The following is a 14,361-nucleotide window of genomic DNA, read 5'->3' as shown; positions in this document are numbered from 1 at the left end:
GGCATCTCAGCCACTTCACAGCATCATGCTCTAAACTAACTTGCTTATCTAATCTGCCTGCATAAACCTTTTCCTGAGCCCTCCAGATAGTCTATAAAATATAAAGTCCAAGCCTCTTGGCCCAGCATTCTACATGCTCCATAACCTAACCCTTATTCACCAGTCTTCCCCTAAGTCTGCTTATTGTCTCCCAGTTTAACCAGGCCCTTTCCCTCTTCGGAAGACCTCCCACCATCAACGTCTATCAAAAACTTACCCAGGGTTCAAATTGTTGCTTTATGCTGCCATCTTCCAAAACCTCTGAGGAAACACTTTGCCCTTCTTCTCTACTTCTGAAACTTTATTCACTATCTACTACTCCATTTACATGTATATAATATTTGGGATTGTTTTTGCTTCCCTAACAATACCATACACTCCTTAAGAGCCAGATACAAGTTTCATTATATCTGTTGGTATAACCCCTCAGGCCTAGCATTGTGTACTCAGCCTGAGTAATTACTAAATAAACAAATCCCAGTATACTCTTTCTCAATCCTATCTTCCCCTAGTCCTGAGAGAACCCCAGAGACTGGGCCTCAGACTCACCCAGAGACCCTACGATCTAAGTAAAGCTCCTTCCATTCCAGTATAAAGCTGGTCACTATCCCGCTCACACAGCCTAACTAAATTCCCTCCCTCTGAGCGTCCCACCCTGATCCCCTCCTTCACATCACAATACCTTGAGGATAAATTCAGGCTCCAAGGGGGCAAGCTCACTACAGACCTCAAGGAGGAAAGTCTGGATAGAGTAAGCCTCATTTTTCATGTTTACATTTGACGCCAGGGTAGAACAAAGATAGCTGATCAGAACCATCTGGGAATCGGGAAAGAAAGGGAAGAACAGAGCAGAGAGGTAATAAGGACCAACTTCAGCATCCACTCAGGGCAACTTACAAAGTCAAAGACAAAGAGAATGAACCCAGATTCAGGAAGATGTTTGTTCAGCTGAGAGGTTAGAAAAGGGGAGAGGGGAGTTCCCTTCATGGCGCAGCAGAAACAAATCCAACTAGGAACCATGAGGTTGCAGGTTTGATTCCTGGCCTCGCTCAGTGGGTTAAGGATCTGGCATTGCTGTGGCTGTGGGGTAGGCTGGCAGCTGGTAGCTCATATTAGACCCCTAGCCTGGGAACTTCAATATGCTGCAAGTGCGGCACTAAAAAGTCAAAAAAAAAAAAAAAAAAAAAAGGGCAGGAGAGACTAGGAAGTGAGAAAATAAAAGTTTCTTCCCCTTCTGTCGGTGGAGATCTGGTTCAGCCTCTGGTGACTACTCCTCCCACCACCATTAACCTTCCCCAGCTCTGGAACTTTTACCTTCTTTTCCTGAAGGGCCTGGTCAGTAGGCTCGGGATGAGATTCAGAGTCCCCATGAGTGAGCTTCAGAGCCAGCTCCTCCACCTCCTCCTTCTCTCCCAGGCTTAGACTATAAAAAGGCATTTCAGCCTCTGCCCATTCCTTCTCATCCGACTTTTTCTCTCCTGAAGACCAGCGACCCTGGAGAGAGCAGCAGTACTTAATCCCAGCTTGCACCCACAGCCCCTCAGAGAGGGAGCTGAAAGCAGCTCCCAGGGCTAGGAAGAGTCCACATCTATCTTCCAGCACCTGAACCCCTCTCCCTTCACAGCCCAGCATGGATCTGTCCTGTCTGGGACAGATCTATATCCCCTTTCCCAAACCCATAACCTGAACCTTTGCTCAGATGCTTCATGATCCTCCTCATTGATGTCACAGCCTAGGAGCCTGGGCCCCTCGAGACACACCTATGAGGCTATTAAGGTATTCTGGAGTCAGAAGAAAAAGGGCCCATCTCCCAACAACCATGAGCTTACCCTTAGCCTCGGCTTCCTCATTCCCGGCCACCTACCTGATGGGGCTGTTAGAAGACTAAATGGGATCACTCACGTATGACTCTGCAAATCGCAAAGCCCTAAATAAATGTAAGATCACAGTAGCTAAAACCCTGACAATGACCCTGTGAGGTAGATTTTCGCTGACATCATCTTGAAGGTAAAGAAATTAAAACTTCACAAGCTTAAGAGTTTTGCCCAAGGTTGAATGGTTTGCAACTAGCAGATGGTAAAGGGCTCAGATTCACCTTCCCCTCAGTCCAAATACCCAATCTACACAGAAAGATTGTGTGCTTGTCTACTGATCCTGACCTGTACACCAAACATACTTAGATGTGTAAAAGTGAATGTGTGTTTGCACATGCACACTCAGAGAAGTGGTCCAGAATACAGTAAAGTGTCTCATGTCCTATAAGATCTCAAAAGCACTTGATTGACTCTGCTACTGCAATATCATGCATCCCCCGATTACCCCGCCCCTGACCAGAGGTTTTCTAAGGACAAAACCTGTTTTTGCTGTATTGTCCAGAATATTGAACTAGATATTCAATAAGGGTAATGCTGCTTATGAAGATAGCCCTTGGGTAAAGGACACCTCAGGAAGAGGTTCTGAGGAGAGAAGGTACACAGATGCAGAGCAGCACACAGAGACACTGTGACACTGAAAGCTAGTGACCACAGCACCTAACAGATACGGCTGGAGTGAACACAAGTGCCTGGAGCTATTACCAAAGCTGCTTCCTGAGCTGTCTCTGTGGCAGAGATGGTTTTCAAGACCCTGGGGCAGGTCAGAAGGCTTAATCCTTCAGAGAGGCACTGAGCCCTTGAGGCTGGAGGCTCAGAGACCAAGTGGTTGCTGGCATTCAGGCTGCACAGATCAGCTTGTACCAGACGAGACAGCTGGAGATTATGGAGCAAGGGGCTAGGAGACACAGTGCTCTTTAATATGGGGAGTGTGGCCAAGCACCGGTTTTCCAAGGAGAGGATGTCTCGGTGGACAGACCCATGACCATGTGGTTCCTCTAAAGTCTTCAGGTCAGGAAGTGTGGCCAGGCAATGGTTCTCCAAAGAGAGGATGTCCAGGTGGGGAGACACAGGCCCGTGTGGTTTCTCCAAGGTCTTCAGGTCAGGAAGTGTGGCCAGGCACCGGTTCTCCAAGGAGAGGATGTCTGAGTGGGCACACCCAGGCCCACGTGGATCCTCTAAGATTTTCAGGTCAGAAAATGTGGCCAGGCACTGGTTCTCCAAAGAGAGGATGTCTGAGTGGGCAGACACATGCCCATGTCGTTTCTGCAAGGTCTTCAGGTCAGGAAGTGTGGCCAGGCACCGGTTCTCCAAGGAGAGAATGTTCAGGTGGGCAGACACATGTCCATGGATTTTCTCCATGGCTGGAGCCCAACCAGTATATGCCTAGAAGGAAAGACAGGTGATAAGCAGCTGGCTGTGTTGGGAGTGCCTGTGTACTGGGACTAAACCTTTCCCATAGTCCTCCTGATAATGCCAGTGAGCTTCAGGCAGAGAACAACCAATATTTATTTTTGGAGGACTGGGTCCAAACTAAGGATGTATTTTTGTTTGTTTGTTTGTTTTTTGGTCTTTCATCTTTTTAGGACTGCACCAGTGGCATAAGGAGGTTCCCAGGCTAGGGGTCGAATCGGTTATAGCCACCGGCCTAGGCCAGAGCCACAGAAATTCAGGATCCGAGCTGAGTCTGCGACCTACACCACAGCTCACGGCAACCGGATCGTTAACTCACTGAGCAAAGGCAGGGATCAAACCCGCAACCTCATGGTTCCTAGTCGGATTCGTTAACCACTGTGCCACAACAGGAACTCCTGTTTCTCCTTATTAAAACTACCTGAAGGTCAGGGCTCTTTTGTCTTGTTTACATCTGTATGTATCACTCACACAACCTGGCTTCTGATCTCCCAGCCTCATCCCTTACTGCTACTCTCATCTAACTTTTTTTTTTTTTTTTGGTCTTTTCTAGGGCCGCACCAGCGGCATATGGAGGTTCCCAGGCTAGGGGCTGAATCGAAGCTGTAGCCCCCAGCCTATGCCAGAGCCACAGCAACACCAGACCCAAGCCGCGTCTGCAACCTACATCACAGCTCACAGCAACGCCGGATACTTAACCCACTGAGCGAGGTCAGGGATCAGACCCGCAACCTCATGGTTCCTAGTCAGATTCGTTAACCCCTGGGCCACGACAGGAACCCCAACTCTCATCTAACTTTAAGCTTAAACCATACAAACTCTTTTTAGCTTATGAATTGCCAAAGCATCTCTTGACTTTAGATCTCTGCAGAGGCAGATGGCTAGAACGCTCTTTCTTCTACTAAGACCACACCACCCTTCCCCAACTCCTTCTTTGCTAACCCAAATTCTACTTTCCTATCACTCTGAAGGCCTCAATTTAAGTCATTTCCTCCAAGAAGCCTCAGCTGACAGCCACCCCTTGTCTGGTATGGTGGTCCTTCTATATTCTCACAACCACTGTGCCTCCTCTATCACAGAGCACATCCCCTCTATTGTAACCGCCTGTTCATTTGTCTTTCACCCCACCAGACAATAAGTTCCTGAGGACAGAGACCCTTTAGCCTTGTTCACCACTGTTGCTAAAATACTGCTCAGTGTGACTCAAAAGCTTTTGAGATTCTGCTAAAAGCTACGGAGTTGGAGCTTTTCACAGAAAAACATGAGTATGTACTATTTTGCATTCAGTTTTCAGGGATTCCACCCATGGATCTCCTAGTATCTCCAGTAACTGCAAATTGAACCTCTGCCTGAGAGAGTACTTGAATTCATATCATTAGGAATGTATATACTCTCTTATTTGGACAAATGCTTATCTCCTATTTACATTTAAATATTTTAGGAATAATTATGTTGTTAAGTAAATCACTTAATCCCTTATATGCAAAAGCTTATGGACAGGAACATAGAATACTTCCAAGAAGACTTGAATGGACTGACAATCCAAAGCCAGAATGGCCAATGGATATTAGTGCAGGCAAAATGAATCAAAAGTAATGGCCTGTGTGTCCTGTACATTTCCCTCATATCTTTGCACTATGTAAGACCCCGGTGTCAGAGCAGGAAATCTCAGAATTGGCTCAAGATTTAAAAAAGAAGTCTCACAACAAAAATTAACTTAATAGAAATATAAAGTTAGATTTTGGGGGGTTTTTTGCACCCTGGTGTTTGTGAAGGGAGATTCAGCTCACCTACAAATGAGAGCAAAAATATCTACAAATGAAAAGTAAAAATCCTCATCTCTAGTTTCTAGCTCCATTCTCCAGGAATAACCACTACTATTTTTTTTTTTTTTTTTTTTTTTGGTCACACCCTTGGAAATTCCCAGGCCAGGGATAGAACATGAGCCATACCAGTGACAACGCAAAATCTTTAACCACTAGGCCATCAGGGAACTCCCACATGCTAAGTTTTATATGAAGAGTTTCAGACACTTTCTATGCATATATACAATTATATGCATAGGTTTATATGTCTGCTTTCCCCATATCCTCCCCCCCCCTTTTTTTTTTGCTTTGTACAAAGAGGTTCATACTTTATAGACACTTTTCTTCACTTAGTATGTCTTGAAGACCTTGCCGTGTTAACACATTAGTATCAACCATACTTTTAAGTTGGCTGACAGTCTACCTGGCTCAAGCACAGCCCGGTTTCCGTTATTAACAAACCGTGCTCGTACCACGGTCTGTTTGTGGCAGCTACTCTCTCCTTCCCAGAAGCACCTGGAGCAAGGAAAAGTGACCCCCTTCTCACTTAGTCCCCACCTTCCTCTCCCAGTGTTCTTCTAGCCCTGGGCCCTCCCTTTCCCTCATCCTCCTACGCTCGCTCTCTCAACTGCCCTTCCCACTTTCCCTTCACACACCACTCCCGCTCCGGGAGCATTAGGAGCAGCCAGACAGAGGACCCCGCCCGGCGCCCATCCGGCCAAAGCCCGGGAGGTAACTACCTAGCCGCGCTAGGCCCTTCCCACCGGCCCGGGTGCCGAGGCCACACGTGGACCCGAGGCTAGGGGCAACTGCTGCCGGTGCTCGCCCCTCCCCGGAGTCACCCAAGCCTGGAGCAGCTGGCTGTCACGCGAGGAAGCTCCGGTCCCGGGGGCAGGAAGAAGAACCCGGTTCCTGGTTCCGCGGGTGGAAAGAAGGGAGACGGGGGGTGGGGGGGGCGGGGAGCGGGGGAGGAGACTGCGCGCCGCCGGAGACGCTGGGCGGGGGCCGGGTCCGGAGCGCCCGGAAGGAGAGCGGCGCCGCTGGCTGGGCGAGTGCAGAAGAGGACTTTGCAGCTTTTTCTGAGAACTGAGTTTACTTCCATTCCCTCCCTGCACCTTCTTCCACCGCTTCCTAGTCCTCTTTTCTCCTATCCCTCAGGCTTCCTCCTCTACCATATTCCCCTCTTTTGCTAAGTTTTCTCTCTTTTGTTTTATCTTTCAACACCGTTTCTTGAAAAGGTTTTGGCATTTTCGCTACCGACCTTGACACCTTTTTTGTCCTGGTATCAAATATAGTGGGACACTAACTTCATGCAAAAATTACTTGGTGAAAACAGAAGTAAAGGGAGATTAAAGCAATAACCTATAACCGGGTGTAAATATCAAATAATTAAGGCAGAGTGAACCAAGAGCATGCCTATGCCCCTTTAGGAGAGATTCCTGGATTACAGAGAATTTTTTTGAGCCATCCTGAATGGTTAGTGCGGATGTTTCCCAGAAAGTGGGACTAGGCTCAGCAAAGAGACAAGTGACTTATAGACTGGTAATGTTAGTACTTTTCTATAAAGAATAGGGCCGGAGTTCCCGTCGTGGCTCAGTGGTTAACGAATCCGACTAGTAACCATAAGGTTTCGGGTTCGATCCCTGGCATTGTTCAGCAGGTTAAGGATCGGGCGTTGCTGTGAACTGTGGTGTGCTGTGGTGTGGGTTGCAGATGCGGCTTGGATCCCGCGTTGCTGTGGTGCAGGCCGGCAGCTACAGCTCCAATTAGACCCCTGGCCTGGGAACCTGCATATGCTGCTGTTGTGGGCCTAGAAAAGACAAACAGAAAAAAAAGAGCAGGGCTAAACAGAGTAGCAAGAAAAACGGGCTTACCTCCTGGAAAATAGATTATCTGTCTTCTGGAAAACATCCTTTCCTAAGGGTGGGTGAGGATGGGTGAGTGGGGGAGTACCCTTCATTCTCAGATAACAAATGAGCTTCAACTCAGAATCCGGGTCATCCAGTTTATTGAGCCAGATCCCACCTAATTTCCTTAGCTGCCTCCTTTACCACCTACCCCTTCAGTCTCAACACTTTTTATAAGAAATATTTTTCTGTCCCCTTTAAAATCCTGTACTACAAATTATAAACAACTAATGTTAGACACACAACTTAAAAATTTATGGAAGTTCTCTTGTGGTGCAGCAGGTTAAGTATCTGGCGTTATCCCTGCAGTGGCATGGTTCGGTGCTGTGGAGCAGTTTCAATGCCTGGCCCAGGGAAATTCCACATGCCCCGGGCGCAGCCAAAAAAAAAAAAAAAAGTGTAAAATGTCTAAAGATATATAAAAGAATAGAAGGAAGCTGATTTATTATAAAATACTATGCATTTATATTTGTAAATAGTTGGCCAAAACAGGAAGATACAATGAAGTACTCAGATGCATACATTTCTCTATAGAATTACCCCGAACATAACAGCTAAAACTGCAACGTGATACAGGGATGTTATGATGGTGATTTATTTATTTATTTATTTTGTCTTTTTGCTATTTCTTGGGCCGCTCCCGCGGCATGTGGAGGTTCCCAGGCTAGGGGTCCAATCGGAGCTCTAGTCTTCGGCCTACGCCAGAGCCACAGCAATGCGAGATCCGAGCCGTGTCTGCAACCTACACCACAGCTCAAGCGCAGGGACCGAACCCGCAACCTCATGGTTCCTAGTCGGATTCGTTAACCACTGAGCCACGACGGGAACTCCATGACGGTGATTTAAATACCACCAATAGAGCTGGGAATGTGGCATGATTTTCCAAAATAACTTTTGGCAAATTTTCACGCAAAACAAGTTATAATCATCCCATGATATTCACATGGTGGCATACCTAGGAGGTTCAGTGTATATTAAACTATGCATAAAATGCCTTGTGTTTATGTTTAAAATAAATTTAGGAGTTCCCGTCATGGCTCAGCAGTAACGAGCCCAACTAGGATCCATGAGGACGAGGGTTCAGTCCCTGGCCTCACTCAGTGGGTTAAGGATCCGGCGTTGCTGTGAGCTGTGGTGTAGGTCGAAGACTTGGCTCAGATCCGGGGTTGCTGTGGCCATGGCATAGGCTGGCAGCTGTGGCATAGGCTGGCAGCTGCAGCTTGGATTGGCCCCCTAGCCTGGGAACTTCCATATACCGCGGGTGTGGCCCTAAAAAGCAAAAAAATAAAACAAAATAAATTTAGATCCTAAAATTAGGTTAGCTGTGGTTTTTCAAATTACGTGGGTGACTGGCTAGTCATTCAAATTTGTCAGAGATTCAATAATGACCCTAAGTGTGTGGGAGTGCCCCTCATAGCTGCTGAATGTCTAGCCATCTGGGATCTGCCCATTAAATGTGTACGGATAATCCTAATCATGTTGAGAGCCAAAAAAGAAGAAAAGTCACCACAAATTTCTGAAGTAATACCTTCCATTAGAGGTCTGTCTATAGGGGAGTGGTGGTGGGGGGATTGAGGGCGGGAACACAAGTCCTGGGAAACCTGAAAGAAGAGGCTGTATGTACAAGGAGACCAGAGCGGCAGCATAATGAGGAAAAGAAGGCAAGAAGAGAGGGGAGTCCCACAAGGGCTCTCCTTCCAAAGGCCTAAATCTATAACGCCCCCTCCCCTTGGAATGTACCTTAAACAATTGTGCCAACTTCAGGGCCTCCTACAGCTCTGTGGGGGAACTACCTGCCCCACTAGTGAAAGAACAGCATATGCAAGCCCTTCCATGCTAGTGCAAAGAACATTGAAGCATCTAATCTGTGGATACTGGTGATACAGGAAGAAGAGCAACTGAGGACCATCGCTTCCTGGTTAACTAGGAGGACCTAGAGTTTACCTTCTGGTTAGCTACAACAGCAAAGAAATTCAAGGCCAGCAAGGCCTACACACCAGAACCACTGGAGATCTTTAAAAAAATTCCAAAACGCAAGTCATACCCTAGACTAATTAAATCATAATCTTCAGAGCAGGACCTGGGCATTAAAAGTTTCTGAAGTTCCCCAGCTAGTACTAATGTGCAGACAAGTTTGGGAATCTCTGCCCTAGGGTCTTGCTAATCAAAGTGTAAGCTGTGACCAGCATCATCAGGCCCCACCTCAGACCTACAGAATAAGAATCTGTAAGTTTAAAGATGCCCAGATTATTCCTGCTCACATTAAACTTTGAGGAGCACTGATCCAGACAAGTGGAGTGGGGCCTGGATTCTGCATTTTCAAACACAAGAGGCCAGGCCCAGCAATCTGTATTTTATAAGCTCTCCAGACAATTTTGATACATGCTAAAGGTTAGGAACCCCTGATTAAAACTGGGATTGTTGGAGTTCCCTGGTGGCACAATGGGTTAAGGATTCAGCATTGTCACTGCTGCAGCTCAGGTCACAGCTGTGGCATGGATTCAATCCCTAGCCCCAGGCTTTCTGCATGCCATGGGCATAGCCAAAAAACAAAACAAAACTAGGATGGTTGTTCACCTTGAAAATGTCTGATTTAGTAGATTTAGGATAGGACCTGAGAATTTCTGTTTCTAGCAAACTCTCAGGTATTGGTGATTTTGATCTCTAATTACCATTTGAAAACCACTGGTGTAGAATGATTTCCCTAACAGAGAAACAGGAAAGTCGGTCTTCAAAAGATATTTCAGGGAGTGCCCAACATGGCTCAGCGGAAATGAATCCGACTAGGAACCATGAGGCTGCTGGTTCGATCCCTGGCCTCACTCAGTGAGTTAAGGATCTGGCATTGCCCTGAGCTGTGATGTATGAGGTTCACACCTGGCATTGCTGTGGCTATGGTGTAGGATGGCGGCTGCAACTCCGATTAGACCCCTAGCCTGGGAACTTCCATATAGCACAGGTGTGGCCCTAAAAAAAAAAATTCAGTTGGATTTTGAGTTTGCAAAATAAACTGTCTTTGCCTTGTAACAGAGGAAATCTCTCAACTCACAAGATGTTTACAAAGTCCAACTCAGCTTTTCTTTTCAGTAGATAGTGCTAAATGTACCTTGGAATATTTGTTCCTTTGAGTCCTGCTTTTCTAAACTAGCCTCTCCCTTGGGTTGAAACAGTCTTTCTTCAGATTACTAATATTGATTAAATCAGGAGATTTTGCCAATCAAATAACTCCACCAAAGCTGAGGAGGCACTCTGTTCACCACTGGGTTAACTCTCACAGAGCTTATTTCTAAGTCCTTAGAGAATGATTCACTTTCACTTCCATATATAACTTGCATCCCTAATTGTTAATCATTGGCATTGAGCTGCAATAGTCAACAGATGAGTGTAGTGTCCAGACTTATCACTACTTTCTGGGGGGGAAAATTTCCATCTTCTCAGCCCTTAGAAGCCCCTATACTAAGGGCATTACCACCTATTAAAATTGCTCACCTCTAGACATACAGATGGCCAACAAGCAAATGAAAAAAATGCTCAACATCCCTAATTATTAGAGAAATGCAAATCAAAACTACAATGAAGTGCCACCTCACACTGGTCAGAATGGCCATCATCAAAAAGCCTACAAATAATAAATGCTGGAGAGGGTGTTGAGAAAAAGGAAGACTTCTCTGCTGTTGTAGGAATGTAAATTGGTACAACCACTATGGAAAACAGTGTCAAGTTCTCCTTAAAAAACTAAATATAGACTACCATATGATCCAGCAATCCCACTCCTGGAAATATATCCAGAATGGGTGAAAATTCTCGTTTGAAAAAATACATACACTCCAATGCTCACTGAAGTACTATTTACAAGAGCCAAAACATGGAAACAACCAAAATATCCATCGACATATGAATGGATTGAGAAGATGTGGTACATACATACATGAAATAGTACTCAACCATTTAAAAAAAATGACATAATGCCATTTGCAGCAACATGGATGGGCCTAGAGATTATCATACTGAGTGAAGTAAGTCAGAGAAAGACAAATATTATATGATACCACTTATATGCGGAATCTAAAAAAAGGATACACGTGAACTTATTTACAGAGCAGAAACAGACTCACAGACATAGAAAACAAATTTATGGTTACCAGAGAATAAACAGGAAAGGGAGGGATAGATTAGAAGCATGGGACCAACAGATACATACCACTATATATAAAGTAGATGAACAAGGAGGATTTACTGTATAGTACAGGGAACTATATTCAGTATCTTATAACAACCTATAATGGAAAAGAATCTGAAGCTGTACTCTTGAAACTAACACAATATTGTAAATCAACTATAGTTAAAATTTAAAAATTGCTCACCTCTTCTAGTCAGTTCTAGTCACTTCTTATCCTCGATCACTTTAAGTCAATAAACATTTGTTAAGCGTGTATGACATACAAGGATAGCATGTAAAATATATAAAACATGCCGTCCTCTCCAGGCTTCGTGGTCTCATGAAGGAGGGAGACACATGCAGAAGTCGCAGAAATACAAGGCAGATTATGAGAAATTCTATATTCTACTAAGGAGCAAACCGCAGGATTCTGTTGGGCAGGGACAATGAGCCACTCCCTGGAGGGAATAGACTTTGAACCGGGAAGGGCAGGTCTCAGAGAAGTTGAGAGAGAGGGGATGAGTGCCTGGGGACTGTAGAGGCTGTTTGTTTCACCAGAATTTTTTCTCTTTTGTGAATAATTACCTTTAGATTCATAGCCTGTGCTTCTGCTCAGTCGAACCACTGCCAGCGATGATTTATAGACAAGTGCCTATTCGGTAGCACTTGGCATCCCAGAAGAGCTTTGGATTATTTTCTGTTATAGGTGGTTTCAAGATACTGATATTCTTTAATTTCTCCCCTTTGTAGAGTCCAAGAATGAATTTCTTGAATAAAGCCTATCACTCTGTGGAGGTGAATCTACATTGAAGATGTGACATAATAAAGAAAGCAAGTTTAGGAGTTCCTCTGTGGCTCAGCAGGTTAAGGATCCAGCATTGTCACTCATTGCTGCTGTGGCCACAGGTGTGGCCAAAACAATGATAATAATACTGATAGGTTGGTTTTTTGTTTGTTTGTTTTTTAAAGAAAGCAGGTTTGAAGTCCTTCTACTTGAGTTTAAATAGATGTTCAGGAAGTTCCCGTTGTGGCATGGTGGAAACTAATTCAACTAGTATCCATGAGGATACAGGTTTGATCCCTGGCCTCACAGTGGGTAAAGGATCTGGCATTGCCGTGAGCTGTGGTATAGACTGCAGACATAGCTCAGATCTGGTGTTGCTGTGTTTGTGGTGTAGGCTGGCAACTGTAGCTACTACTAGGATTTTTGTGTGACTTTTTTACCCTCGTTTTTTTTTTTTTTTTTTTTTTTTTTTGGTCCATTTTTTAGCCTTTTCTGCTATCAGTTTTCCAGATGTCCAGGACATAATATATATATATATTTGACAGGGAAACTATTGAGAGGAGAGACCAATTGAGTTCCCATTTCAAGAGTTCAGAATTACATGATGACTCAAGCGAAGAAAAAGATAAGGGGAGAACAAGTTCGAGATGTTTACAGAAAGATGTTTTATAGACTATGTTATTTATTTATCAATTTATTTATTTATTTATAGCTTTTTAGGGCCAAACCTGAGGCATATAGAAGTTATTGGGCTAGGGGTTGAATCAGAGCTGCGGCTGCCAGCCTATGCCACAGCCACGTAGCATTTGTGACCTACACCACATCTCATGGCAATGCTGGATCCTTAACCCACTGACTGAGGCCAGGGATTGAACCCGCATCCTCATGGATACTAGTCGGGTTTGTTTCCACAGAGCCACAAGGGAAACGCTGATTATGAAACTTTACGTCTAGGAAAAAGGAAAAATGATAATGTCAACAAAGCTTGATGAGTCTGAACTGATGAGAGTGATACATTCAAGAGAAAGTGAGGGCTGCTGAAAGAAAAATCTGACTAGAACCAAGTGGGTCATTAAAGCTTTGGATAAAAGAAAGGTGAGCTTTCTGAAGAGGAGCGTGAAGCAAGGTTAGAGAATTTGGACAACCCAGAATTAGGCATAAGAGACTCATAGTCCAACTCACTTATGGGTACTGAACCTGAACCCCCAGTCCTGAGTCAACCTTGAAAAATGAGATTGATATGGGAATTTCACCCTCACTCACAAAGGAGGTTGAAGGAAGAGGAAGGGGCAGCTAGTAGGGGAGAATCTTAAACACCTTGGCTCATTATCTGATTTACCAAAGATTAGAATCTTGCACCTCTAGGCACTCACCAAACTGTAGCCTAATCCCTGCATTGCCATGATTGCCTGCTCTGCTGGAAATGTTTCCATCCCAATTCCTGATCCTCACTCCACTTCCCTTCTGAGGCTGAAATACTACCCTGAATCTCAGTGCACTTGGGCAGGGCCCCAAATTGTTGCCTTGCCTAGATCAGGCCCCTCCCAATGAAGACTGGACCATTGGTCAGTGTCCTGCTTCAAATCAGAGACTTCTTCCAACCATAATTTAAAAACTAAATAACCAAAGCTAAAGACGTCTGCAACTAACTCCCCCATCTGCATACTTTTGGACCTTGGCTGTCAGCTCCACCTGCGTTACTCACACCCTCTTGGACTCCACGATTTGAATTTCTGCCACCTATTTGTATTGCAGAAATAAGAGTAGGCCCAGGAGAGGGTGCTATCTCTGGAGCCAGGGAAGGAGACATTTTAAGGGTAAAAGCCAGTTTGTTTGTTTGTTTATTTTTCTTTTTGGGGCTGCACCTGCTGCATATGGAAGCTCCCAGACTAGGGGTGGAATCAGAGATATAGCCTCCAGCATACACCACAGCCACAGCAACACCAGATCCAAGCCGCATCTTTTTTTTTTGGTCTTTTTTGTCTTTTTAGGGCTACACCGTCGGCATATGGAGGTTCCCAGGCTAGGGGGTCTAATCAGAGCTGTTGCTGCCGGCCTACACCACAGTTCACAGCAACGCTAGATCCTTAACCCACTGAGCAAGGCCATGGATCGGACCCGAAACTTCATGGTTCCTAGTCGGATTCGTTTCCACTGCACCATGATGGGAACTCCTAAAAGCCATTTTTTAAGCCAATCAACTTCCTGCAGAAAGATGAAGGAGAATGAGGACAGTGTTAGGTTGTTTGATTTGTTGAGAAGTAGGTCTTGGTGACAATGAGGGAGGGGTGGGTTCAGTAGGGAGGTGGAGACAGAAACCAAATTAGAGGGGATACAGGGATACTGAATGCTTTTTATAACAGAGAAGCTCAGACAAGAATGA

General features: G+C 45.1%; 1 protein-coding gene across 1 annotated transcript in view; it reads right to left on the bottom strand.

Annotated features, from left to right (window-relative positions):
* The window catches only part of TEP1 (telomerase associated protein 1), a 41,938-nt gene extending 35,861 nt beyond the window's left edge, over positions 1–6,077 (bottom strand). Inside the window, 4 exon segments of the mRNA XM_005656313.3 lie at positions 722–856; positions 1,354–1,533; positions 2,616–3,296; positions 5,971–6,077. Of these exon segments, the coding sequence (XP_005656370.2) occupies positions 722–856; positions 1,354–1,533; positions 2,616–3,272 (972 nt within the window). The 5' untranslated portion in view covers positions 3,273–3,296; positions 5,971–6,077.

Source organism: Sus scrofa, chromosome 7 (genome assembly GCF_000003025.6).
Source record: "Sus scrofa isolate TJ Tabasco breed Duroc chromosome 7, Sscrofa11.1, whole genome shotgun sequence".
Lineage (NCBI taxonomy): Eukaryota > Metazoa > Chordata > Mammalia > Artiodactyla > Suidae > Sus > Sus scrofa.
This window is presented reverse-complemented; position numbering and strand designations above follow the sequence as displayed.